Raw genomic sequence first — 27,130 nt, forward strand, 5'->3', positions numbered from 1 at the left:
TAGGGGACCGAAGTTTGGCAACGAAGAGGAAGGAGATACACGTCTACGGAGAAAACACGTCATGCGACAGAAAAGAGAGAGAATACAGGCTTCTGGACCGGCGCGTTATTTAGAGCACACCTGTCCCCCCGTGATCACGCGTGTTCCCATGTCGCGCGCCTCCCCACCGTCCAGATTCGATCCACGCGCGATTCCGCCGAAGATAAGCCTCTGCGGCTTTTCCGATTCGCGAAGATGCGTAATCGGATTGGATTTCTATAGCAGTTTCAAAGAAAATAGTTTGCTTGAATGTAACATATAAGATTGTGATATTTAACTCTTGCCTCATTGTCAGCAAGAAACCTAAAAAAAATAACGTGCTATTTATTAAAAGCTTTTTTTCTTAGTTGTAATTGAAGAGTTTTCTTTCTTTGCCTGATAAAATTAAAATAATAATAATTAAGTTCCATCTGGCATACAAATTGTATCGATATTTATTTACAATTGTACAAGTGACAACTAATTTGTAACATTGAAATATTTATTTAGACACAAATAACTGGCAAAGTATCTTCTCTCAAGATTATAAATCATTTTGATACACCTTGAATTATTCAGATTTGAATTCATGGTCCATTATGTATTCTGCTCTCGTTATGTTATGTATGCCATTATGAACGTCGATCTTGGATATGTCGTGATGTGCCAGCCGGGTGGAGCCAAAGTGGAATCTAATTTTCGAGATACGATCCACTCGACGGCGCGAGAGCGCGTACAACGCAGGCGGCTGGCCGACCCATCAAACGAGAAGGATGACCCACGGTCGAAAAGAGAATAAATGCGGAGGTCGATAGGAGAATAAACTGGAAACTCGCGGATCGCGAGTGTGCGACGTCTCTCACATGCACAGACGCATATCGTAATCCTTCAAAAGACTTCAGAAGGACATTCAGGACGAGACTCGAAAATAAGGCAGGAACAATGACGGGGGAAACGAGTCCTGGGCAACGACGTCCGAGGGGCATTTAAATGGCGGAACGCCGAACCCGAGAAAAGGCTCCTCGAGGTGGACCCACGGGATCTTTTACCTTCGGCAAAGTTTGTATAGGACCTAGACTGGCCCCCCTTTCAGCCGTCTTCTCCTTCTGCTGTCCCCCATTTGCCGTCGTCTTGCGAAATCTCCCCACTTTGCCGGCAGATGTACGCGCGAGGCGCACGCGTGCTCGCCCTTCTCTCCCTTTGAATCCCGTGGGCCCGCGTGTCGCCCAGATCAAAAAGGGCTGTCTTACAATTAGACGAGGTTCTAACATCGCTCTCGAGGACGCACTTGTCCTTTGTTCGACCGGTCGACCGGCGAGGAAGCCCGATCTTACTCTTCGGACACTCTTCAACGACTCCCGATTTCTCCCTCCTCCCGTCCTCGCGATTTCGCTCGCGAGGCCGGTCACGTTTTCGCATGGTGCCCACGATTTTGCATCGTAAATAAGAACGAGCGTAAGCTCATGTCCGGCGAATTTAGAAACTCAACCCTACTTTATATTAACCCTCTCATTGCTGAGGGGGGCTTATTATAATACGATAATATAAGTGAGGGTAATACGAAAATATTCTGTCCACGGAATTTTACATGATTTCACATTAGAGGCGGTATAAATGAGGATGAAGACTTGGGTATCGAAAATTTATCGAAATTCTCACGGACTTTGCTAAAGCAAAATTATTTTTATTCTATTAATTATTCTTTAATTAATTCCATTTTTTATCATTATTATTATTGCTTGCAAAAATTACACGAAGACAAGTAATTAATAAGAGAAATGTGTTTAAGTTCAAATTATAACCATTTATAAAAGAATATTTTAAAAGAATTACTCATTCGTTGTAAAAATAAGTCTGTATTTTTGTAACTAATTAAACTAAATAATAAATTAAATTGATATAATAAATAATATATAATATAATATAATAAATATAATAAATAATAAATTAAATTAAGTTGATCAATTATCTCGCTAAAAGAAAAACTGTACATTTTTAAACAACTATATCTAATTCTCTATAGAATAAAAAATTAATCACACTTTAAACAGTGAGTAACGAATTACGGAAAATAATTGTCACGTTGATAGAAAACTTGATTTTTATTGACACCACAGCTTATTAATAATTTACGTCCGCTTTAATATTTAAGAGAAATCTCTCAAGCTGTGGGAAGTAGATAATTGAAGCAATTAAAGTGGAAAAGTAAAGCACACACACACACACACACACACACACACACACACACACACACACACACACACACACACACACACACACACACAAGCATAGTTTCTATATAAAATTCTTTTAAATTACTATCAATTTATTTTTAATGTTACTGTCTTTCCGCTAAAACAATATTGCTTGAATAATGCATTCTCGAGTTTAATTTCCCGGCGGGCATCGTATATAAAGGGATAAATCTCGACGGAAGATACGCTTGATCGCGTTTATCAATGAACCGTAAAAATCCGGAAAGAAAGCTACCGAATAATTTGCATAAGAGAGAATCCTCGGATCTTTGTCTGGAAAAGCAATAAACAATTGTGCATTGAGATTGTCAGATGAAAAGAAAACATGGGCGATAAAAAGAGATAGAAGGATTTGCCAAAGGAAGTGTGCGAAAAAAAAGAATGAGCGCAGTGTCGCACCCCTCTCAACCATGCATAATAGCTGCAATGTGCAAAGCAGTCAGGCGCCATTGTTTCGCCGGTAACTTTCAAGTCCGACGTGAGCGGCGCACAACCGTTGAGCAATTAAGTGATCGTTTACTCCCTCGAACAGAAGGGCTATGAGATTTCTGATGTAAATGGGCAAGCAAAGTGCGATTTTCTGACGTTTTAAAAGAACACTGGGTTTTATGAAGTTTTAAGTTTGATAGTTCGGAGTCTACTTGTTGATGAACATTAAATAATCAAACAATGTCGTGTAGAAATAAATTAATTTACTTAAATAGAAGAGGACTATATATATATATATATATATATATATATATATATATATATATATAATTATCTATATATTTAAGTGTGAAGCAAAATTTTACATTTTAAACTTAATTTACACAAAACAAGCTTTTATGTGGCTTGTGGTTAATTAATTTATCATATAAATATTGTCATGTAACTATTATTTAATATTGAAAAAAGAAATTCTTTAATTTTTGCGATTAAAACTTGAATTTAATGTAGTCTATTAAATAAAAATTTAAGGCGCCGAGGTATTTTAACTTCTCATCTTTTTAATTTCTAATGATAGCTATTTTAAAAGATTTTCTGGCAGGCTAGCGTAAGAGAGAAGAGGTTTTCAAATCCATATTCTCTTGGCATTCTTTTGCGAACGAGTTTCTTCTCTCTAATCTCACTTCGCACTTCGACCTCTATCTCGGATCTTTGCGAAACCGGTTGGCACCCACGATCCTTCTCTTCGCAAAGAAAAAAAGAAACGGACGAGATCGGTTACTCACTGCGTTTTTTATATTAGAAGATTCACCAAACATCCAATACAGGGATTAATGACGAATCACTTTTCCGAGAGCACGGTGTCTCACATAGCACGTTTTCAGCCCGATTTTCGATCGTCCGCACTGTTCAAGTCACGTGAAGCACTGAGGTGTCGGTAACGTGGCACTTCAACGGCCGCCACTACACTGACGAGGTAGGGTGAGAGCCGGGGCCTTATGTAGAAAGGGTCTCTATAGGTAAGCCCACGGAACAGGAGAGACCAGCCGTCTCTCTTCTTTCTGCTGGCCGCAGTTCTCTCTGACCTTCTCGCACACTCGATTCCCCTTCTACGAATCTTACCTGACCACGTCGACCACTCCAATCATCCCAGGCAAACGTCGAAGATTTAAAGATTTTCAATGTCAAAAGTGTCGGCGGGTGTCTCGATTGTTAAATCGTGTATTCGTGTTTTTTAACTTTTCGTGTCGAGATGAGTTATTTAATAAACCTCGAGCTACTCAAAATTTTTAATTAGAATTACTGTAAAGCAAAATTTGTTTTGTAATAAGTATATTAATTCTTTTTTTAATTATACTATTATTAATTATAGAGAGGGAGAGAGCTTTTTTGCGCTGGAAGATCGAAAATGATCATTATTCAAATAATTTTTGATAATTATAAATCTCATATTCAATTGACAAAAATATTATTTATTAATATCTTTTTACAAATATCAATTCAGAATATATAATTTTCAATAAAACGCATAGATTTCTAAAGCGCAAGTCACGTTTTATTCGTGCCAAAAGATGAACACATCAACTCACTTGACCACAAATAAGTTCCGAAGTTACTTTGCAATATATCCAATGGTCAATTTCGGAATAACGGCCGTTATTCCGGAAAAAAACACGACAATCGTATATTACAAAAGATTCTGGGGCAAGAAGAAGTTCTTTGTCAACTCCCCCGCTTGGCACGTGCCAAGGGTAGCCGCCGCTTCTTTTCTCTGTCCTTCATTCGGAAGGTCCAATTACTTGGACAGATTTATTCTGTCGTCGAATACGGAAGCCTGATTCCTTTAGTCCACAACCTCTCGACGGACCCATCACCATCCATTGAGGCCCGAAACGAAAAGAGTTTTGTCAGCTGAGAATCTTATGTCTAATATAACAGCAAACTTCTTTCTTGTTTTCTTCCGCAAAGTATCTACTCCGTCATCGAAATAATTCATATAAGTCGAAGCTGATTTGCTGAATCATAGCGAACTAATTTATCAAACAAAAAAATATTTATTTAAAATCTTTCTATTGCTATAGAATTATCGTGCGAAAAAAAAATCCTTTTAAAATTATCTTTTTGAAAAGTAAGGAAAAAACATTAAAGAACTAAAGTTTAAGGCTGACGCGAAAAAATTTACCTTTGTCCGTGATTTACTGCTGCAGTTGTCCAATTAATTGGAACATTCTTTTCTAAGAAAAAGTGCTATCGAACAACATCAAACTTTGACGAGGCTTGACCTCACATATTGACAAGCTGTGCGCATCGAAATTGTATTACAACGTTCTTCGTGCACCCGGTCTATTATATTATCCGAGCAGGGTGAGCAAACATTATTCTTTCGCCGATCCGACCGATCCTCAATATGCAGACGTTCGACGCCTCGCAAAGTTTCGCGATGGTAAAAGAATAACGAATCGCCGGAAAACCACACCGATTGTCTGGAAGTTGGTACATGCGGGACAGCTGCATTTGTTGATGCCTGTAGATGTATTTGCACGTACAGGCTCTCCTAAAATCCATTTTGTTAAATTTATTTCTAATTAAGTCTTCGAATTAATATACTTATTTAGATGCATTATTAAATATTAAGATGATATTAGGACAAAATAAGTTTCTGAAATTAGTCATGCAAGATGTATTGTATTTTTAGATCTTATATATAAAAATTTTCTAAAACGAATTTTATGTATGCAAAATTACAAATGCATTTGCAATTAGAAGACTTAACGCTTAAGGCATAAATGCGCCGCTGTGCACGTACACACCACTTCACACCGATCGTACGCGGGACGTACGTAGATCAATGAGGGATTACCATAGATGATACGATCTTGTTATTCAGACGCGGGACGCAGTATTACGACCCGACCACAAGGCCCCGCATGTCATCGCGGAGCGTAATTAGAAACGGTTTGCCGCGCGAGCGTTTATGAACACAAAGAACTCGTTCATCTAACACGCGATCGGCTGTTTTACACTCGTCTTTCACGAGGAGTTCAAACGAGACGAGGCAAAGTCTCTTGTAGAAAATACGGAAATACCTTAGTTATTTATAGTCGAATTCAAAATGTTTTTTTATTTTACTTTCTAAGTCTATAGAATAAAACTTCCCTTCTGAAATGACGGACAAAGTAGCGTAAAAATTGCCAAGCGATATCGAATATTTCGAATTGATCGCCTGATCGATCAACAGTCTCTCTTTAATACCAAACAAGAAAAAAACGCTACAGGATTTCCCTTTTTTAGCAAAAATACGTGTCGCGTCTTTCTGTCAGAATCCGGAAGGTGGATCTTATTTGCAGGGACCGTTTTTCTCACTAAAAAGACCGCGTCGAAACATACGAAGAGCCCCCCATTTTCCTCGTTTTCTTCAGCGCTCACCCAACCCGCAAATTAGAACGACGTGCGATTGTTCGGAAATCGTGCGACTGGAAGTGATTCGAGAAAAAATGATTTCTAGAGCAAAGAAGGGACTGCGACATCTGCGCGATGATTTCTCTTCGTTCTCTTCCTCTTCCCCTCTCTCTCGCTTGCTCGCTTTTGTTGTCTTTGTCAACAGGTTGTGTTCGTCAATTTTGATCCTTTGCTCGATTTCCCACGTTTGCGTCATGGGCAATATTTGACAAAATGCAATATAGTGAACTGTGGATAATCTCGTCAGTTTTTCTATCAGAATATAACTGATATATATTTCAAATTTCTATTTAAACAACGAAATAAATTATAATTTATTTTTTCAGCGCAATATTGTGTAATATTTGTCGAAAATACGCTCGAATATTTCTAGATGAACGCTTCTTTACTAAGAAATTTTTATGCCGTACCTGCATGTCGCTGTGAATTATCATTCATTAAATTCGCATGCTGCATGAGCATAAGTAATGCACTAGGTGCTCGAAATAGGGGGAGGGCCAGCTGCGTTTACGCTCTCATCGCGAACGATTGACATCGATTCACGCAGAGTAAATACGAGCTGCCTTCTTGGCAATATTTTGCGAGGCAGGTGGAGTCTCTCCACAGCGGCAGGTGATAGTTCCTTGCAGCGGGATTTTAAAATTTTAATTATATGAAAATCAATTTAACCGATAGTGCGCACGAGTAGGCACCCCGTTACAGCTGCGGAGAAAAAGTGCGCGCGTGGATATAATTAACGGTGAGACATGTTAACTTTTATATTTTTCAATTTTATTTGCTACTTTGGACTTATCAATTTTTAATAACACGTTACACATGTTAAATTAATATAATCTTCATTATTATTTGACGAAGAAGTTTATATCTAAAATTGCAAAATTGCATAATATATTTTGGCTAATATATCATTAATTATAACATCAATAAATATTGTAAGATAGAGGGCTGAATAAAAAAAATGGTCGGTATGAATAGTAACGTACGCCATTGTCAGGTAGCGAGAAAATGTAGAAAAGATCGTCGATACTGGATGATGAACACGTCACTTCTCGATGACGAGGCATCGATAATCGTGGGGCACGACGGCATTTATTGTGCCCCCCGGCTTACACCCCGGTATAAAGCGTGAGCTGCGCCTCACCGTTGTAGCTATAATCGCTCATGGTCGCGTTACTTCTAAGCCGTTAAACTCGCTCACTTTTTTCTCCAAAACGGGCAAACTGTGTGATTTTTTTTTCCTTCGACTTCTCCGACACGAAAAGGCGTAAAAAATGAGGTATAATAAGAGGTACAACAACCATGGAGATGTTTGCCGTTCTATCATACTCTTTTTTTAAAGCACACGAGATATTTGTCATAGAGGATATTTGTTTAAAACATATATATAGGTCGTTCGATATTATTTAATTCAATAATACTTGGCATCATACTCGTATATGTATCACAATAATTACTTATACACAAATAATACCATTAGCCATAAATCGAAGCATTATTTCGTGTAATATACGTAAATAATATTTATATATAAATAGTTTAATGATTGCAATTTCACATTTTAATGGCATTTTAATATTAATTTCTATAATATTACAGTCTGCCTCTTAAAAAACAAGATATTCCATATAATTTCCGGAAATTACATTACATCGGTAAACGAATTTTTTACCGGATATACGGGGGAGAGGACGGAGGGAGGGAGGGAGAGGTCTTGAATGTCGCATACACACAGGGTGACTGGTACACGCGAAGCAAGTTCGGTTTCACACGCGACCACCCGTCGACCGAAATTGCATATTCATGCGCGTATATACGCGACTCCTGTTCCTTTTATTTCGGAAATAACGTAACGGCATAGAGAGAGCGTGCCGCCGTAAATCCTTGACAGGTGCTGGTCCTGATTCATACCCCGCTGCCACCGTATTAACCGCATTAATTGGCCGAGGGTGCCGCGGGCCAATACCGGCCGACCGCAATCTAAACGAACGATCGTAGGAAATCCAGCGAATCGGGACAACCTCGAATTAAAGATCACAGCGTTTTATTTGAGCAAAGATTTAATCTCAGTTCTAATTATCAAGATACGTTCACTGAAATTGAAATTTAAATCGGGCTGAACATTTTTCTTCAATCCTTTTCTTGCCAATCAAGCCTAGTTTCAATTAATTAAAATTCTGCGATAAAATAGATTTTAAATTAATTAAAAGGCTAAATGTTAATTTTTTTACTTACTTTCATTTAGAAACAACGACTACTCCAATTAAATTTGTGCCGAAAGGGATAGAGTTAAAGTTTTTAGAAGAGTTTAGTTATATCATTAGATTTAAATGTATGTATACACTTACAGGATAGAAATCTTTTTGATCAAAAAAGAGTCCCTTTATTTTTTTATTTTGCATGATAATTTATCTTGGAAGAAAACTATCAAGTATGTGATTAAAATCTGACAGCAAATATAACTAGTGAACTAGGAAATCATGGTTATTGCGATCGACAGATTAAGATTAGGCGCAAACGGGGCGTGAATTTCCTTATCAAGTCCTCATCATAGTTGAAGCGACCATATGTCGTCCATATATCTCTGAAACGTGTCGTACGATGCACGGAACGGCTTATTTTCGAAAAGATTAAACATAGATAACAATGTATCGCGGCTTGTCTAGTACAACCCTTTTTTTTGCTATTTCTATCCTGCGGTAATGATTGTAAGCAACGCTGCTTTCCCCTCTTTATATCCCCCCTGCCCCTCGAAAGATTTTCATAATGACACGTCGCTTACTGCTGACACAAACGATGGATCATCCAATGGTCGTGATTATGAAATCCAATTTGGGCTAAGAGCCTTTTAAAAAAATATCATCAGTATTTTCTCCGCCGGGGGCAAATTGATCTCTCGAAGAAAAACATAAATTAATTCGTCAACAAACTCCGTTGCACATCAAGATTTATGCATTAATCATATGAACCCTTTCCTAGTAAGATAGATTGAATAATAGCCGATGAAATGGTTTCGTCATCCTTTTTAATAGGGTTGTATCTCTTATTATAATATCAAAGTATCTCTAGTCACGTTAGCAAAAGCTTGAGTGTTAATTTCTTCTACAATCTTTTCAATATGTGTTCTTACATTACAGATGTAAAAAATGTAATAAGTATATTTTTCTCCCACGAAGAAAACATTACAGTTTATACATTACATAATTTATGCGTGAGATAAAAATATTGCAGTTAAGTGCAATCGAGATAATATAATGACATAAATCTAACGTGTGAGAATGTCGCATTTTATTACACACGTTCCCGCAGATTTTCAACCGCAAATGCAATGTCGTTACACGGTCATTAGCCACGAGAAATGCTGTAACGTCGAAGTTCACTTCTCATCTCCATTCTTCGTCGTCTAGACACTCGAGAGGGGGGCCCGGGAAGAGAAGACGCGTCTCTTCGCCAACCCCTCCGTTGTCCGCGAAGCCTAATTTCGGAAAAGGGTTCCGCCGTCATCCAAACGGGACCCGAAACGGTTTTTTGCGTTGCCGCAGGAAGGAAGAAGAAAGAGATAGAGCCTGAAAAGGAAGGAACATCATTCGCATGGAGCTTGTTTTCAAATACTGTCTCAACCTTAGAGATACCATCGGCCCCTCCGCACGGGCTTTTCACGTTCCTCGAGAGTCCGCAAGCAAAGCCCGAGGGCCGAATCCGAGGGCACAAAGGGGTTGTCCTCCCTACCCCTCGAAGTTGACCCGAAGAACTAATTTTCTAAAACGATCCATGGAGATGCGATCGGCCTCCGATGTACAAATATATTTTCGCACCACGCATGACTAGACATGAATGAACATTCGAGTACCGACAAGATCTCCTTAGATTTGCAGGTAGCAAATATTTGCGATGTTCGGGCGACGCGTAACAATACATGTGAATAATCGTTGGGAGAATAAGAACTGGATCCGTTTGTGCGATAAGCTTTAATAAATGCAAATTGAATTTATTATTATTTATTTTAATATCAATTACACACTAGTTAGCGATGCTAGCGTAATCAATTAATACAAAATTACGTAATTTGACTTACGTAAAAGCTTTAATATGAAATTAGTTAAAATAATATTTTTTACAAGTAAGTCTTAGAAAGGAATAGAGAAAAAGAAATAAATCATTCTTAAGTTCTTTCTGTTATCGCATTTACATTATCATACATTAATCTATATTTTGTAAAAAAAATATTGATGTCAATTTTATTACAAATCTTTACCACCTCTTTCATCGCATCTAATTTAATTGAAAAATTTATTTATTATAAAGAAGCTAAATGTTTAAATATATGCACGACAATATTAATTTTTCCAAGACGAGATCTTTTTTCACGATTAAGAATAACGTTGTATTTAAGCGTCATGTGCGCACGTGGCATCCTTATTCATTCGTTTTGCGATGTTCCTCTTTCTCTTTCTGCCTTTTTTTCGTTACGCGGCACTCTTCCAAGGTGGCGTGAATATTGAAGGAGACGGATAGCGAGGCTGCCCCTCATGGGAGAGCCGCGCGCTCGAGTTGTACGCTACGCGTATGAGGATCCAGCTTCCGTTACGAAAATAAAGCACAAGTCGGACGAGAGCGACGGAGCGTGCGAGTTGACGCGAGCGCACGACGAGAGAGAGAGAAAGAGAGAGAGAAAAACATTTGATTGTGCTATTAATAAAAGCACTCGAAATCCGTCGTTTAATTCTTAAATGTTAATGCAAACTTTTGGAATTATTAGATATCGTTGAAAAACATTTTAACATGTTTTTTTTAGTAATAAATGAAGTTACGTTGCAAATAGTGAACCTTGATAAAATTGCGCGAACTTTTATAATTGGATTACAACTTCGGATATTAGTTACCTAATAACTTAAATAATATTAAATAATATTAAATAATATTAATTTGCGAATCTTTACATACACATTTATAAATTTTATTTTAGTTTTGAATTACTTCCGACAAATGTCAAGAATTTCACTCCATTAGTTCCACGCAGTTCTTTATTGCATTCCGCTATTTACATTTTAATCCTGCGCGACATTTATTTTCCGGGATCGTGGAATTTACATTACTCGCCATTTGGGAAATCGTGGGAATCACATGGAATGCGAGTATGCTTTCAAAAAGAACTCATTTTTCAAAACTATCTCCTTGCTTTAAAGAATACTAACGCACCATTCACGAAGTACTATTATCGGTCGCACATCAATTCCACCCTCGATTAGCTACGTTGTCCCAAATCGCCAAAAGCTGAAAAGCCAAGGATCCTTGATGCAGAAATTTCAAGGTATGCTTTTCTTAACAAAGGAGAAGAACACGATGCTATCCGGATACATAAATGTCGCCCGAATCAACAAAGATTATTTATTCAAAACTTATTACGACAATTTTATCTACAATACATTTAAAGATCAGAAAATTCAATAAAGAATTTAGAAGTAAAAAAATTCTAAAATATAATTTTCGACAAAAACAAATCAAGGCATCGATAGATGAATTGTAGACAGAATAAATTCTCATAAAGTAAATTTTTACATATGCAAAAACATATATGCGTACAAAGTGGAAGAAGTGATAAAATTTCCGTGTTCTCGATGAAATCACGATCGACCATGCGAAGAAGCAGCTTGCGGAAGATCGATGATCCCTCGCGCACGTGAGGATTCTATTTAAAGTAATAGAACTTCTCATTTCGGGTCGGAGAGAAAATTGGAGGAGACGCTGATAAATACCACCCTCCCGTCGTTCTCCCGCGTCATTCCCTCGCGCCGATAGCCAGGAGAGTGACCTTAAGCAGCGGAAGGAACGACCGGATGCCAGAAGGAAGTGTGTGAAAAGGAGCAGGTCGCAGAACGGTCCAGTTTCGCCACGGGCGGTCCGCAATATTGGGACACGATAACGAGCACGCATTCTCGAATCAAGTCCCGCATTGTCATCCTGTATTCATCACGTATCATAATACGATACATCGGCGAGTATTCATCGTCAATGTATCGCATTATCCTAGCCCCACATTATTATCCCGCTGTGCGAATCTGCATTATCGCGATCCTGCCCTCTGTTTATCCTTTCTTCCTGCCTGCCTTCCTTTCTTTCCCCTTTTTCGGCCTTCTGCGCCTCTTTTGCTCGAGTGAGTGAAAGCACCTGGACTCGGGCATCATCGTCCTCGGGGAACAAAGCCGACTCGTAGGGATAATTGATGCGATAGTTGAAGAAGAAGCATGCGAGCGAAAACGCTCTTTTAAAAAATACAATTTAAGCTCCTGTTTAATCTTACAAAACGCTTGGAGACAATTTGCCTTTATAAAGTAATAATTTTCTTTTAATATTGCATAAAATGCTGCTCAAATTTATTTTTATATTCTTAATCAACTAATTCTCATATCTAAAAATATTTAGAAAGTATAATAGTTTACATAATTTTCAATAGCAGTACTTGTGAGAGTTTTTGTATTTCAGTTGCATATTTATAGTATCTTTAATGAATCATTACATCTCTGCGAAGATTATCAAGAGATTTCCATCGATAATATTTTAATAGATAATATTCCTCTGGCATTTTATCGAGAGCGGAGGAAAGAAAGGGAGAGAAAAAGAGCAGTATTGCATGACATATGTATACATGTACTGCACGTTGCGATGTATAATAAAAATATTGCCGCGTAACCCGAGGCTTTCCTGTTAGACGAAAATGGTTTTCGTGCAGAAGTCGGTTTATGTCGCTAAAATGCAACGTGAAAAAACTATGTTCTAGTTTTTAGCGAATGAGAAAAAATACACACCGAACGGTTATTTGCTACGTCAGATGATGGAGAATATGCGGCTCTATTGTGACGGGCTGATTGCCGAATCTCGTGATGTATCGTTCCACAAAACTACTCGCAATTGATCGACACTCATGACACGTTAAAGGCAATGAATGCGCAACATTTCTTTAAACCACCATATGGCAAGACTTAATAAAGACTGGCAACTGTCAGTTCTGGTTCTGCTGAACTGTACGTCCTACTTTATGAAAGCGCTTTCAGAATGATTTAAAAAATCGATCCCAAATAAGCAATACTATTGCTATCCTATGTGTCATGTCTAATGTTACTTTATAGATTAGTTATCTTTTGATTTATAAAGATAATTTGAAATCGGTTTCTTCTTGAAGAGAATGTCGAAAGAAATGACAACCTGCGAACTGTCATATTTTTGTATCAGATATTTCTATAAATTATAAATATTCTTATGAATGATAGTACTTGCAAACTTTCGCAGAATTGTAGACTTTTTCTTACTAATAATAAAATATCATTTTCTACGAGCGATGTGATAATTCAATGCTTATCAAAATATATTTAAAAAATGAATATAACATTATAGCTTGATTCTTAATAAGAAAAACAGCGGAAAGGGCAGATTTTTCTGGTATACTTAATACCGTATTACGCACCGATCATTATTCTTGTTACCGCACACTCGTCAAGGTGCCGCATGTCGGTCGCGTATGTCGTCTCGTGCCGTTAATATTCCATCGGCGCACGTTAAAAATGACGTCGGCGGGATAAACGTGAACGATAAGGTGGCCCGTAATTAGCTCCTCGATATTGCCGTAGCGAGTGCCCTTCTCTCTTCGGGTGATTCGGGGTGGCACCGTCGCCGAATGCCGCCGCGTTTACCCGCTCGCATTATGCACGCGTATGCACGCCCCCTCCCTTTGTGCTGAGGTGGTCAACCCTTGACTTATATTACAATGGGGGGGCCACGTAACACCATGCGAAATACCATGAATGCATAATTTACTTTTAATCGCTGACCGTGTGGGCCACCGTTGCCGCCCCCCTGTGACCAGGGGGAGGAGGGGGAGGGGCCGGCCGGTGGCGGTGGCGGGTATAACGGAGTTCATGCTCTGTTAAACCGAGAAGGGGGTGCTTGCGTACCCCCGCATACATTCATCTGAATACACGCCGGCCACGAAATTACAACACGTGTTGTAATTTTTCCGCGATGCTTCGATAGAATACTTTGCTTTTGATAATATCTGATAATATCTTGACACCTAGAGAGTATAATTTTTTTAGACAAATTGGTTAACGCGATATATAATGTACATATAATTCTTAATACAGGCACTTATTTATATTGATAATTATTCTTCGATTTTTGTTATGTATTTTATTCAAAACTGAGACTACTTATTTATCATCTTTCTTAAACGTTCTTTAATAAAATAGATAATATAGATGGATAATCGATGAACTTGCCGATATAATAAAACAAACGCGACGACAGGATCTTTAGTGGGTGAAGAAGGCGTGCGTAAAATTATCCTCGCTCTGTCATCTCGTGTGTGAAAGAAACGAAATGCTGAAAAGAAGGAAACCGAAACAGTAGTAGTGGCGCTTTCTTCGCCACTAATTGGCGGGAATGATGTATGAGCCTTATAATTGGTCGAACGAGGGATGGACTGAAAGATAGAACGCTGTTCCTTACACTTCGCTGAAGAGATTTTTCAGTTTTCCTCGGTTTTGCTCCCAAAGGAAGCTAAAACAGTAGTTGTTTTGATCTCATCCCCGATTTCGTTATGGCTCTCACAAGCTTCTATTTATCTCGAGTCATTCATTTTAAGAGGATTTTTTAACTCTACATTCTATTATGTCAATTTAAGATGTCTTGTTACTTTATTTATTAATCCATTATATTTATTGATTCTTCCAATTCTATAAAAATTCTACAAAAGCAAGCGACAAGAAGCAATCTCTTATATCTTTTGTAGTTATATTACAATTTTTGTAGTTATATTACTTATATTACAATTTTTAAATTGAAAAAATATTCAGCTTTACTATATAAATTTTTGTTTTCAATAAAATTAATTGTAAGTTTTATTAGAAGAACATTAGACAATTATCAGTTTAAATTTTTACTGTATGGTGGTTTTCTGAAAGGGTAATGGAAAAACGACCGTTCTGTTTTTTAGAATTTATGTTCTGTCCAGGCATTATATATATTCTCGATCTTGAACAAGAACGAACGATCGCGATGAGACCTATACCGGAGGTTTTAGATCCTTTGGGCGCTCTAATTCGATGGCGTCACGGCGGCGAATGACCGCATTTACGATCGACTTTCCGCTTCCTCGGGGAACCGGTGCTCGTCCACGAACCATGAATGTCTACATATCCTTGCAGAATACTTACCCTTCCCCGTCCTCAGATTTAGAGCGACCCGAATCGCTTTATCTACTCAGACTTCGCAATATGAAAGCAGTTTCGTTCGTTATTTACTACTCACGATCGTTGAACCATTCTAGTTCTTTCAAATATTTAATAATTCTAGTGCCCATTCTTGAAAAAGGAAATCTAAAATTTTTATATTTAAATAAGTTATAAGTGATTTAGGAATTTTTTGATAGACAAATAAAATATAAGTCATAAAATTTTACAATTTATTATTCTGAAAAGATTTTGCTTTACATTTTTTATATTCAATTAGGAATAGAAAAAATATGTATATATAAAAATTTTATCTCCTAATTTGAATTAAAAATTGCGAAATAAATTCTCACAACTCTTTGAAATTATTGTATCTATTCACTGCAATACGAGTGCAACTGCAACAACGAATCGACCGTTGGCGACTTGCCGAAATCATCGTCGGCGCTCTCAGGCCCCTCGTCCTTTTGATCGCTCTTAACGCAATGGCTTCACGGTGGCCGCATGATGGTCACTTTGACTTTTCACGCCGTGAATTCGTCGTTCTTCGTCGAAATTTAAGGCGTCACGGTGCATTGCGCGTCGAGATTCCCCTCGCGAGATCGCAGAGGAAGGCAAATTCGTAAAATGACAGCGCGACAATAAGTCAGTTTGTAGGCTGCATCGATTCGTAACGTTTCCCAACATCGCCACCGTGTTTTATCGTACGTATTGTCAGCACAGAAGTATCGTTGACTTGTTGCATAATTAATTTACAAAAAAATTCCAAGCTTGTAAAGAAATTTATTTAAACTTTTGCAAATTAAAGAAAGTTCAGAAGTTTTATGAAAAATTGCGATAGTAATTAGTATTCGATTCGCGTCGCTCGGCATGCAAAAAGCTGACCTGGCATAAACTAAAACGCAATATGCACTCGATGTACTCGCCAGCAGACGCCTTGCATAACAGCGGTACAATGTGACAGACTTTACGCGTCGGCGAGTGACGCAAGGTGGTAATCGAAAGTCGCCGACGAAGGCGATGTAAAGGATATGGAAATGTTATGGAAAAGAGCTTAAACGGCGTTTCCACGTGCTCGCCGTGCTCTCGCACATATGGAAACGATTCTATAGGCCCGCAATCATCACGTCATGGTGGCCGAAAACCGCAGATGCGGTTTTACGCGACCCCTCCTCGCGTTACAGAACGTTAGACACTCACCAGGCCTTACGACGTTGTGACCCCGCAACCTTTCAGGAACTTTGCCACCTCGCGTCCAGTCTCTCTTGAAATCACGCGCGCTGATTGAAAAAACAAAAAATAATCAAACCGCCTCTTGCAGATCAAACCCAAGTTTCTCACGAGAAAACGCTATTCGCACATGTATGACGAAGAAAAACGTGTCCCTTCATATAAAGAAACTGTCAAAGGGTCTTTTTTTTAACAATTGATAGACCATAGATGTAACATTATAGCGTGGAAAAAGAATGTGTTTGATTGAAAAAGTGGAAGCTTATAACAAAATATCTAAAGAATTGATCTCATTAGGGGATAATTGATGGGTATTTTCCATTCTTATTTATAAAACATTTTCAAAAATATCACCTATTTGAAGGAGAAATAATATATTGCTGCTTAAAAATTAGCGCATAAAATTCAATAAGTATAACTCGCGCTTTATTTTTCTGTTTTCTTATATTTTTTTACATGGCATTTTATACAACATTAATTTCGAATAATTATATTTATATTTAATGCAATACTGATCACTTTTAAACTATGAGTCTGGTAGCGGAAGTGAAATAGTTCTAGCCAAATTTTAAATAAAGTTTTATTTAAAATACGTGAATTTTTAATTTGAATTTCTATCAATTTAAAATGGATTTCTATCAATTTCCGCTTAATCCATGTATTTTTCGCGAACTTTTTCGGGACTAATTCGTTTTTGAGACAGATTTATATTCCCGTATCCTCTTTATATCCTCGCATGTCCTGACTCATGTGACTGAGTGTCGAGATTTCAGTCGGCGATATTTCTGGGGGATTTCGAGTTCCTTCGCGATCGCATAGCTCTCTCGAGAGAGAAAAGGCAACAAGAAAAGCGAACTGTAGGAGAACAAAAGTGCCGGACGACGACGACGACGGGCGTCATCGCGCGAGAACGACGCGGAGACACGGGCCGCAAGAAAACGCTCTACAGGCTCGCCTAATAATTCTCCACGGACGACGCGCGACGTGTACGTGTCACGGCGTCGCGACGCGCGCGTCCGTCTCGCCACAGTTGAAACAGCGAGGAGAGCTCGCGGGCTTATCTCTCTTTTTCGGAAAAGAAGAAAATAAGACTCTGCATGTCGAAACGAAGAGATTCCGCTTGAAAGACTGGAAATCTTGAGAGATTTCGTACATCGAGTCCGGCGACTTCAATGGAGACAAACAATGCTATTGAAAACTGATTGCAAGATACACATTTCTTCTATGAAAAAGTAAAGAAAATATATATAATAGATATATAGAAATTTGGAAGAAATATAGTTTAAATCAATTGCTGCAACATAATTAAAATATGTTTATACAAAAATATAAGATATATAATATATATAAAAAAATAATCACGAAACTGCAACTCCAATTTCGTCGAAACATCTGTTCGTAGGAAATCATCCGACTTTGATACATCTTCTATTTGTAAAACGTTATCTTCGGACTACAACAAGATGATTTGCGTTGTCCGCGAGAAATAGGCGAACACGACTCAGTATAATATGGCCCCTTTGGTGTAAAATTGTATCTAAATCCGACACGTTGGAAGGGAATGGCGCGATTGTTCTGAGCAATGATGGCGTTAAGTGTTCATTAATTGCACTGAATCGGCTCGTACGACGACGCGCGGTTCCTCGGAGTTTATTATTGCTGAAATAATTCGGCTTTAAGCGGCTCCCGAAAGTGGCTGGTAGACGTTTTATTGGGCTGGGACAGCGAGAGTGACTGCACTCGTAAAAGCTTCGTATAAATAAAATAGCGGGGATATAATTGTTGCATGTGTACCCACGCGTGTTATTTGCATCATCCGAAATACGCAAATGTATGTTTCGATACAAAGTTGAATGATTGCGTACATCTACACTCTAATACTGTGTTATTTCTTTAATTATATAGTCATTTATTTTCTTAAAACAAAATTTCTTAATAGTTATTTAAAAAGTAAAATCTAATTGCTTGCTTATGTTCTTCAAATCTAATTTCTTTTAATTTTTAAATTTATTTTAATATTAAAAATTCTATAACGCCATTCGATAAAACCATTGATAGATTAAAATTATCATTGCTCTTTTTTATTTGTGCATTAACGTTAAAAAAAAAGTGTGTAATTTTTTATCACGATTAGCTGTTGCTACTTTATCGTTCGACTTTTAATGCACTTTTGACTATTTTGCACCGTAGAATTACTATTTTCTCTTTTTATCTTACTTTTCCTACATCTTGGCATCGTTAAGAAGACATTACGAGTAAAGAGGCAGCAAAACGAATAACTCGTTGTGGACGATATACTTACACCAACGGGAATCGGGTTCGCGCACTCTAATTTTACAAATAAAGACTTTAATCTCACGTAACATAGAAGTGTGTCTGATTATTTCTCAAATTCTTTTCCAGCTATAACGTCAGTGAAATTAATAAATTCTTTTTTCTAATTTATTACACCAGATTTTCTTATTTTTTCAATTTTTAAATATTATATTCTTGAAAAAAATTTACGTACAATGACGAGATATAAATAAATTAATGAAAAATTATAAAAATATATATACACACACTTGTATATTGCTATTTATTTTCGTTAATCTCTTTACCATTTAAAAATATTTTGCCCCGGAAAAAGATTTCGAAAGGCTGTACACTAAGAGAGCCTAAAAATATTTTTATTGTGCTATAAAACTTCCTTCTCGCTGGCGCAAGCTCTCGGTCGATGTATTAATGAAAAAGTGTTTAGAAGAAGAAATATAGATTCTTAGGGCTGACACTATTTGATATTCGATCTGATATTGCAAACCAGATCAGTTGATAGGGTAAATAGCGTTTGGGGTGCAACGACGGATTATTGGGGATCAAGAGCAATCTTTACCTAGCTTACGGATAACTCCACGTTTTTTGCTCACATGACATATTTTATCATGCCTTAATATTTACATAAGCTACCGCGGTCTCAACATTAATCGCGTCTCCCTATTTGGATTTTTTCATAGAAGAATTATGAGCTTCTGCTTTATTGACCCGTTAAATAAACAGAGCGATAAAAAAGAACCCAGTTTTTTTTTTAATATGGTCTTAGTATAGAAAAAAAACTAGGATTTCTGTGCCCGTCTATGACCTGACATTCTTTTCAATGCTTGAATTAAAAATATCTCGAACAGAAAAGAAACGCTTAAAAATACATTATGATAAAACTTGAAACAAGCTGAATATCAAATATAGTTATAAATGGAAAGTAACGAAAAATTTCCAGAAAAGCTCTTAATATTTTGAAACGTTGTTTTGCTACTTTAAACAACATTAACAAAAAGCAACATGAGAAACAGTAACATTATTATCTCTCTCGATATCTTTACAATAATAAATAACATAAAATATTTATCAAAACAAATTTTCCCATTAAAATATTAATTTTGTAATTGTATCGTTAAATTGAGGATAAAATTCACCGTTTAATGAGGAAAAATGGATAGCAATATCCTCTACATGGCATTTATTTTTTTCTGGATTGTTCTGAATGACCCAACTCTATATATCGAACTTTGTGAAGGATATACGACACCCCTGTGTAATGAGATACCAGCCGCCAATGCGAGAAGAAGGATGAAAAAAAAGGAAGAAGATGAAAAAGGAGAACTTGTGTTCTGGTTTATAAAAATTACTGCTTGTAAGTGGAAACCACTACGAGAGCGCCGGCGCCATACGTCATGGCTAGCGCGTAATTTTTCGTTAACGCGTTAACGATGACAAGATATGTCACGCGATAAATGATTTATTTATATTTTTTATTTTCATTATTTCATTTTGTTAGACTTCCGCTGGATTCGTTAAACTTCCGCTGGGCAATAATAAAGATAACTCATTAAGATATCTCAGACTAATTTCCAATAATCTAACTAGCGCTGAGGACCTTAGTAGTCGAAGCAGTTATTACAAAAAAAAATAATCTACTTAAAAAGGTTTTTATAGAATTGATTAATTAAACTCTTATTATTTCTTAATAATTATTATTCTTAATGAAACATCATTCGATCTTAACGCAGCCCTTCGATGCTGCATGCGATTTGTCACACAACAATGACGGTTATCATCGCTATTTATCATTTTTATCTGAAAGAACAATTTTGCACACTCTCTATTTAATCATCATACAAACTTGCATAAAACACATTGCATTAGCGCGACTCGGACAGAAATAAATCGATTGCCTCACCGTGCTCTCTCAGTGCACTGCATCGTGGCGCATCTTAATAAAAGCGCGTGCACATACGTCCTTCCGTCTCTGAAACTCCTGATCCGCGTAGTCGTTTAGAAACCAATGGGCTTCTAATGAAGGTGGAGCTTGCAACGGAAATCTCCACCTACTCTTAAAACGCTCTATTTCCCTCCGCTCGTGCAGCGAGCAGCGTCGACGGAAGATTGAGGAAAAGACGGGAGCAGACGAGAGAGGAAGAAAGACAGAGGTAGAGAGCCGATGAGGACCTTTAAGTACGTCTTAACTCGGCCAAGTCAGTTGGCATCCCGCCGCCCCAAGCAAAATCATGCTTTCGTTTTCGAGCGTGCTCTCGCGATCAGATGTCTCGATCTGGCGGTCGTAACGTCATTGCAACTTCAAACTGGAAATTGTGAGCTACGAAGTTACGCCATATCTGTGCTTAATGCGGCCTGAGGTGTGTAACGGACGTGCATCGATTTGTGAATAGAATCGGTAACTTTAACTCCGCAAGTTCTCTTCGAACCTCTGCCAACTCTGTCTCTTGAGATAAGAGTTGATTCGACAAAAGTTACGAGAGTGCGAGCGGAAGTAGGGTAGTGGTTTCGAGGGGTTTTAGGTACGTTAGATAACCAAAATTATCCGTAAGAAACAATAAGATGTTAACAAATTCGATAGGGAATGGAATTGAGAAAATAAAAGCTGTTGAAGTAATTTTATACGTGATATTTAAATAAATATACTAAAGGTTTTTTAAGAGTTGCAGCTGAAATGTTATTGCTTTATAAAGCGCCTGAAAATTCAGATATGTCACAAAATTTACTATTTAGAGATCACGTGTGTTGACACATGTATGACAATGTGTTCTCGCGGATTGATAAGATTAAGATCGAGCCTTAAATGTTTAAATCATGAATTTCTTCTTAATATTTGCACTAAATGCGAAGTATTAATGGACTACATAGAATATTACATAGAACTGCATAGCACTACAGTATAATTAGTCAAAAAGTTACATAATTATTTTCTAATATTTTTTATTGAAAGATATTTCACTGAACTCAATGCAGCTTCAATAAGAAGAAAGAATATTTTAGAATAATATTTTCTTGATTAAAGCTAAGGTGATCCACTCGTGATTGTCATCGCGATGAAACACTAATTGGCGGATGTCGTAATTTAAGAGATAATAAGCTTGATCGACATTCGATACGAAACGCCTTAGCTAAGTCATTTAGTGGCCTAACATAAAATACAAATGTGTATAAAATTTTAAAAGCCTATTAAATCTATCGCTAAACAAAAATTAATTTATTTATATGCATTATATCTTTATTATAATTATTTAACTGTTACATTTAATCATACAACTAACAATAGACCGCTAAAAAGATAAAAGGCCGCGTAAAAATGTATTAATTTCGGAAAGTATTTTGACGAGGATGAAAATCTACGCTAGCCATTTTTTTTCTAGTCAAAAAACACGCTGTTCTAATTATTATTCAGGCAATAAAAATAATCGAGGTTCCGGATGCGAGCCCGATGGCGACCGGAACCACGCGACAAATCGTAATCGACTCGGAACGTGTGCGGATTTTGGCACGCTTCTGTTGATTGCACTCGTAAATATTAAAATTAGCATATGTTTTAAAAATGGAAAAATTATTACACAAATTTTATTCGAAGTGAGTGCAGCACGAATTGTAAATTGGCCGATGATATATTAATATATTTTCTCGCAAAATTGTCGCTGTAAGTGTAATTGAAATTTTAATCTTTATATACATTATTATATTTCTTTATTATATTTGATATATATTTCTCTATTATATTTCTTCATAAATATTATATGCCATAAAAGGAAAGTCAAAGAGTGAAGAAATATTTAAGGAATCAAACTTTTTGAAAAAGTCCTTTTACGCTTTCTTTCATATGTGAAATCAAAGATATGAAAGTGTATTAATTAGTATTATTTATATGCAATTTTTTATTTTCCGTATTTTTTATTGTGAATGCGGTTAAGTAGTTAAGTGCCAAGAATTCATGGCAACTTTATCGTATTTCATTGAGAACAACATTGAATTATTCTACTTTGTCAACGGCATTCGCGTTTATATACTAGATCTTGTCAAATTTTGCAAGACAGATAAACTAAAAGAAAATTATCTCATTTATACGGTTAAACTATTAGCATACTTGAAGTATGAACGAGTTTCGAACAGACTGTGAATACTTTGCAACTGCTGGCACGTGGCCCTAATTGCACCGTCACGCTCGAGCTCGGAAATGCTTTAATTAACATTTCCCGCGACAAATTACGCATAAACGTGCCGGATACATTCGTATCTCTCGCGTTGCCGTAAATAATTGTCCCTTAACGATCGCGTCTCGGAAATCGATGAAACGTTTTATTCGTGTTTCACTCAAAAATTCAATGTAACGGTAACCTAATCGATGTTAAGGCTTAAAATTTTCTTTTAAAAACTATAAAATTAATCTTATATAAAAAAAATTAATTTACACTAACTTCTTTTTAATTTTTCTTTAAAAATTAATTGAAAAAAGTAATTTTGTTAATTATTTTTAATTGTATCAATTAATTTCTGCCTTGTTCGAAGCATGAATAAACCTAGATTCTTATATGTCGCATCTTTATTCAGCGCCGCGGTACTTAAGTATTAAATGCAGATACCCAATTCTGAATTTTAATCGTCCGATACGAAGATTGCGGCGTTAACTGGAAATCAGATTCAATGTTAAATATGTGACAAGAATGCGGACTTAATAAAGCCAATTTGAGAATAAAATACAAATATAATTTATAATATCAATTATTGCAAATAAGTTTAATCTTTTCCAATGACAATGCAATATAACTGTTTTATAATTCTTGGAAAAGATAAAATATGACATTAAATTTATATTACTAGGAATTCTAATAAATTACAATTTTTTTATATATTATTATTAATAATATTAATTATAACGTTAATGATGTTATTTTATGTTACGGTAGACATATAATAGAGACACTAATACAAACCCTTTTTTCCGTGGAAAAAAGTATGCGTCAGTAAATAATAGATTCGCTACCAGGAACTAATCGATACAATTATAACGTTTCCTCTCTCCTTCTTTTTTTTCAACCGTGTAATAAACGAGTAGTTGGACATTAGCGTGGCCATATGGAGACAGAAATTACATCTTTTTGGACCCCTCGTTTAATGTGACCCCTCGCAATGCTATTAGTCTCTATTGACTTTATTATTATACGTTGAAAATTCGTTTGACTTTGCGCTCAAAGCATCAGTACACAAACATTCACTTCTTACAATATTTACATTGTAAGTCTAGTATTTTGAATATGGTCCAAAATTTACGAAAAGCGATACACAAGCATTCGTCGTGACACACATCTCAGATTTGTCTCGCACGCAGTCTTCGCTAACATTCGTAGATTGGCTCGTCTAGCTTCCTTCTCATATTTTGAGTTTCTACTACAATTCCGAGCTAATATTAAGTTTCTAGGTGATATTTTGAGACCCCGACTGAATAATCATGTCGCGTGAAATTAAATCGCAACTCTGGTCGCAGTTTCATTTCTTGAACTACATCGTATTTCTTTAACCACAAGTGCAATATTTGACATTTCTAATAATAATATGATAATCAATGAGCAGTAAAAAAAATACAATTTTATTACTAATAAGAGAATTTAAATGTGCAAATACGATTATTTATATATATATCGAGAATTATCCTTCATTATTGCAGGTGAGATTTTTATCTCGTAAAAGGATGCTCGCGTTGCGAAAACGGCTACGCTAAATACGGATGCGCGGTGAGGGATGTTAAAAAATTAAAGATCCCACAAAAAGCGAAGAACTTGGCAATGAAATCGTATTGATTGTCATGCTGACGTGAGGAAGAGTGCGCCAAGAGCGCGAAGAAAAATGTTAGGCGCGACGGACGCGGAACAAGGTGCGAACAACGGCGTGATAGTGTCGCAACTCGCGAATTCGCACACGCCTCAGGACTTCACGGTCTCACGCCTGTTGTCCACGCCAACGCACTCCTTGGGTGAGAAAATATTTTTGTATCGTTATAAAAATACATGTGTGCGCATTATTTAATTATCTTACGCTTTTATCTTATCTAACCAATCATATTATCTAATTATACATCTTTTTTATGTTTACAAAGAAGCCTGCTAAATTTCCTAATCAAGGATTCTTGAAATTAATTTAAAATTCCAAGAATTCCAAGTAATAAGCCGGAAACCTTTCATACTCTATCGTTAATTAGATCGAAAATAAAAGCTGTTTAACAGAATTACTGTTGAGAGAAAACCGACGCTAAATTTTAAGTGCTAAAAGTATCTTACAAGCCAAGCCTTCCTTTAAATTATAGCTAAACTATTATAAAATTACAATTACAATGAAATCTAATGAAATGTATATATAATATATACCATTTTTCTAATTACAGATTCTTTAGTTACTCTTGTATATTTTGTAATGATTGTTTTTTGAGCTCTTCTATTGCAATATAATTTTTTTTTTCACTTTCCTATATCTTATTATAACTTATAAAAAATTTTTTACAATGTAATATTACAATTTTAATGAAGTTTTATCATAATCCATATGGAAAATCCATTGCTAGAGCTATAAATGATATCATCACGTTTCTACACGTTGAATCCACGGCTCATGACGTACTTGATTTCATCGAAATCGTGCATTTCCAGTCATGCTGCTTGCATTATACCGCTTTGATGAATGCCCAAGCATAGTGGAGTCATTCAAAGAATGACTGCGGCTGTAGCAGGCCCGCGTATTCCTTTTTCTCCTTTTTTTCTCGTTTTTTTTTCGGTGGAGACCGCCGGTATCGCGAGCGGCATCTTCGAGAATGCGCATTTCGGTGTGTGGTAGATCGTCGAGAAATAATTTCGCATTCTTTTCGCAAAGTAACGTTTTTACACGCGCGCGAAAGGTTACTTTAGATGGATGCACGATCATTCTGCGAAATGATATTTCGATTACTCTTGTTGAAATAACAGCTTGGTTTTAAGACTTTCTACTGAACGTAACTGACAAGTTACAAATTTTTTAAGTAATCTCGAAAATTTTAGAAAATGATACAGTTACGTCTAATGTAATAACATAAAAGCGTAACTTAATAACACAGTAAAATTGCGCGAAATAAAAAAATAGATATTTAAATAACATATAATTAAAAATGTGTAATTTTTTGAAGAAAATATCTGGAAGAAGAATCTTATAATAATCTCGAAAGCACGATTAACAGCAAAATGCCAAGAATTATTATTATTTCAGTGCGTTTTACAGATTGCAGCGAGACCTCTTCCACCGCTGGAAACAGAAGACCCAGGAGAAGCAGGACGACTTTTTCTGCGCAACAGTTGGCCGCGTTGGAGAGGGTGTTCGAGAAGACGCATTATCCGGACGCCTTCGTTCGCGAGGAACTGGCGACCAGAGTGTCTTTATCAGAAGCCAGAGTGCAGGTATGATGCAATCTATCAGATATTTTAATAGAATAAACAGGAGCAAATATAGCGAGCAAAAACTTTGTTTGGTAAATTTATTTATAGCTGTCTCAAAAGTTTACCAGATCTACAAGTAGAAACTTTAGAAACTTGAAAGATAATTAATTCTGCTTGTTTACTTAGCATCTGTATTTAAATTAACTCAATCTAGCTTGTTACTTCTTATATATTTAATCCCCCTAATGATAGAAAGTGAGTCGTATAAGAAATATTTATTGCTCGAGCTGGTCTTTAGATTAATTTTATTTAGCGACAATGGAAAAACACTTATTGTTGGTTGATTGCGATATAATCAGGGAATCACTTCTTTAGATCAAGATTGAGTTAAATATAGATTCTAAGTAAACAAGCAGAATCAATTATCTTTCAAGTTTCTAAAGTTTCTAAAACTTGTGTAGATCTGTTGAACTTTTGCGACAGCTATAAATAAATTAGGTATCTAGTGCATTGACAAATTTCCTTTGCGTGCAATCTTACGTGGTCGATAAATATGCAAATGCAACATTTCGCTACTTTTTATTTGTTCGCCTTAAATGTCTAAAAACAAATGGCACGAATGCAATTATTTTGAGCAATATATAATTCAATTAGAACGAGTACTAAATTAATATATAAAAATAAAGAGTCAGAGATGAGGGTACATCGAGAGATTATCATTCTCGATGACGTTCCACTCTGCACGAGGATGATGGAACGTGGCGGAACGATAAACTACCGCCCCGAGACACACACACCG

General features: G+C 36.5%; 2 protein-coding genes across 8 annotated transcripts in view; one reads left to right on the forward strand and one right to left on the reverse strand.

The window, feature by feature from the left end:
* PsGEF (Protostome-specific GEF) overlaps positions 1 to 3,658 on the reverse strand; it is a 29,761-nt gene extending 26,103 nt beyond the window's left edge. For all 3 annotated transcript variants that reach the window (XM_012363561.2, XM_067359837.1, XM_067359836.1), the window contains exon 1: positions 3,488 to 3,658. The gene's annotated coding sequence lies outside the window, so the exon portion shown is untranslated. The remainder of the gene's footprint in view (positions 1 to 3,487) is intronic.
* Positions 1 to 27,130, forward strand: part of LOC105670185 (paired mesoderm homeobox protein 2) — a 58,213-nt gene that overhangs the window by 28,154 nt on the left and 2,929 nt on the right. Inside the window, exons 1-3 of one of the 5 annotated variants that reach the window (XM_067359135.1) lie at positions 21,082 to 21,100; positions 24,600 to 24,905; positions 26,177 to 26,352. In XM_067359135.1, coding sequence (XP_067215236.1) covers positions 24,779 to 24,905; positions 26,177 to 26,352 — 303 coding nt within the window. In that variant the 5' untranslated portion in view covers positions 21,082 to 21,100; positions 24,600 to 24,778. Of the gene's footprint in view, positions 1 to 21,081; positions 21,101 to 21,140; positions 21,445 to 23,850; positions 24,354 to 24,599; positions 24,906 to 26,176; positions 26,353 to 27,130 lie in introns of those variants that run through there. The other 4 variants (XM_012363565.2, XM_012363563.2, XM_012363566.2 and 1 more) reach the window with 4 other exon arrangements.

Source organism: Linepithema humile, chromosome 7, assembly GCF_040581485.1.
Source record: "Linepithema humile isolate Giens D197 chromosome 7, Lhum_UNIL_v1.0, whole genome shotgun sequence".
NCBI lineage: Eukaryota > Metazoa > Arthropoda > Insecta > Hymenoptera > Formicidae > Linepithema > Linepithema humile.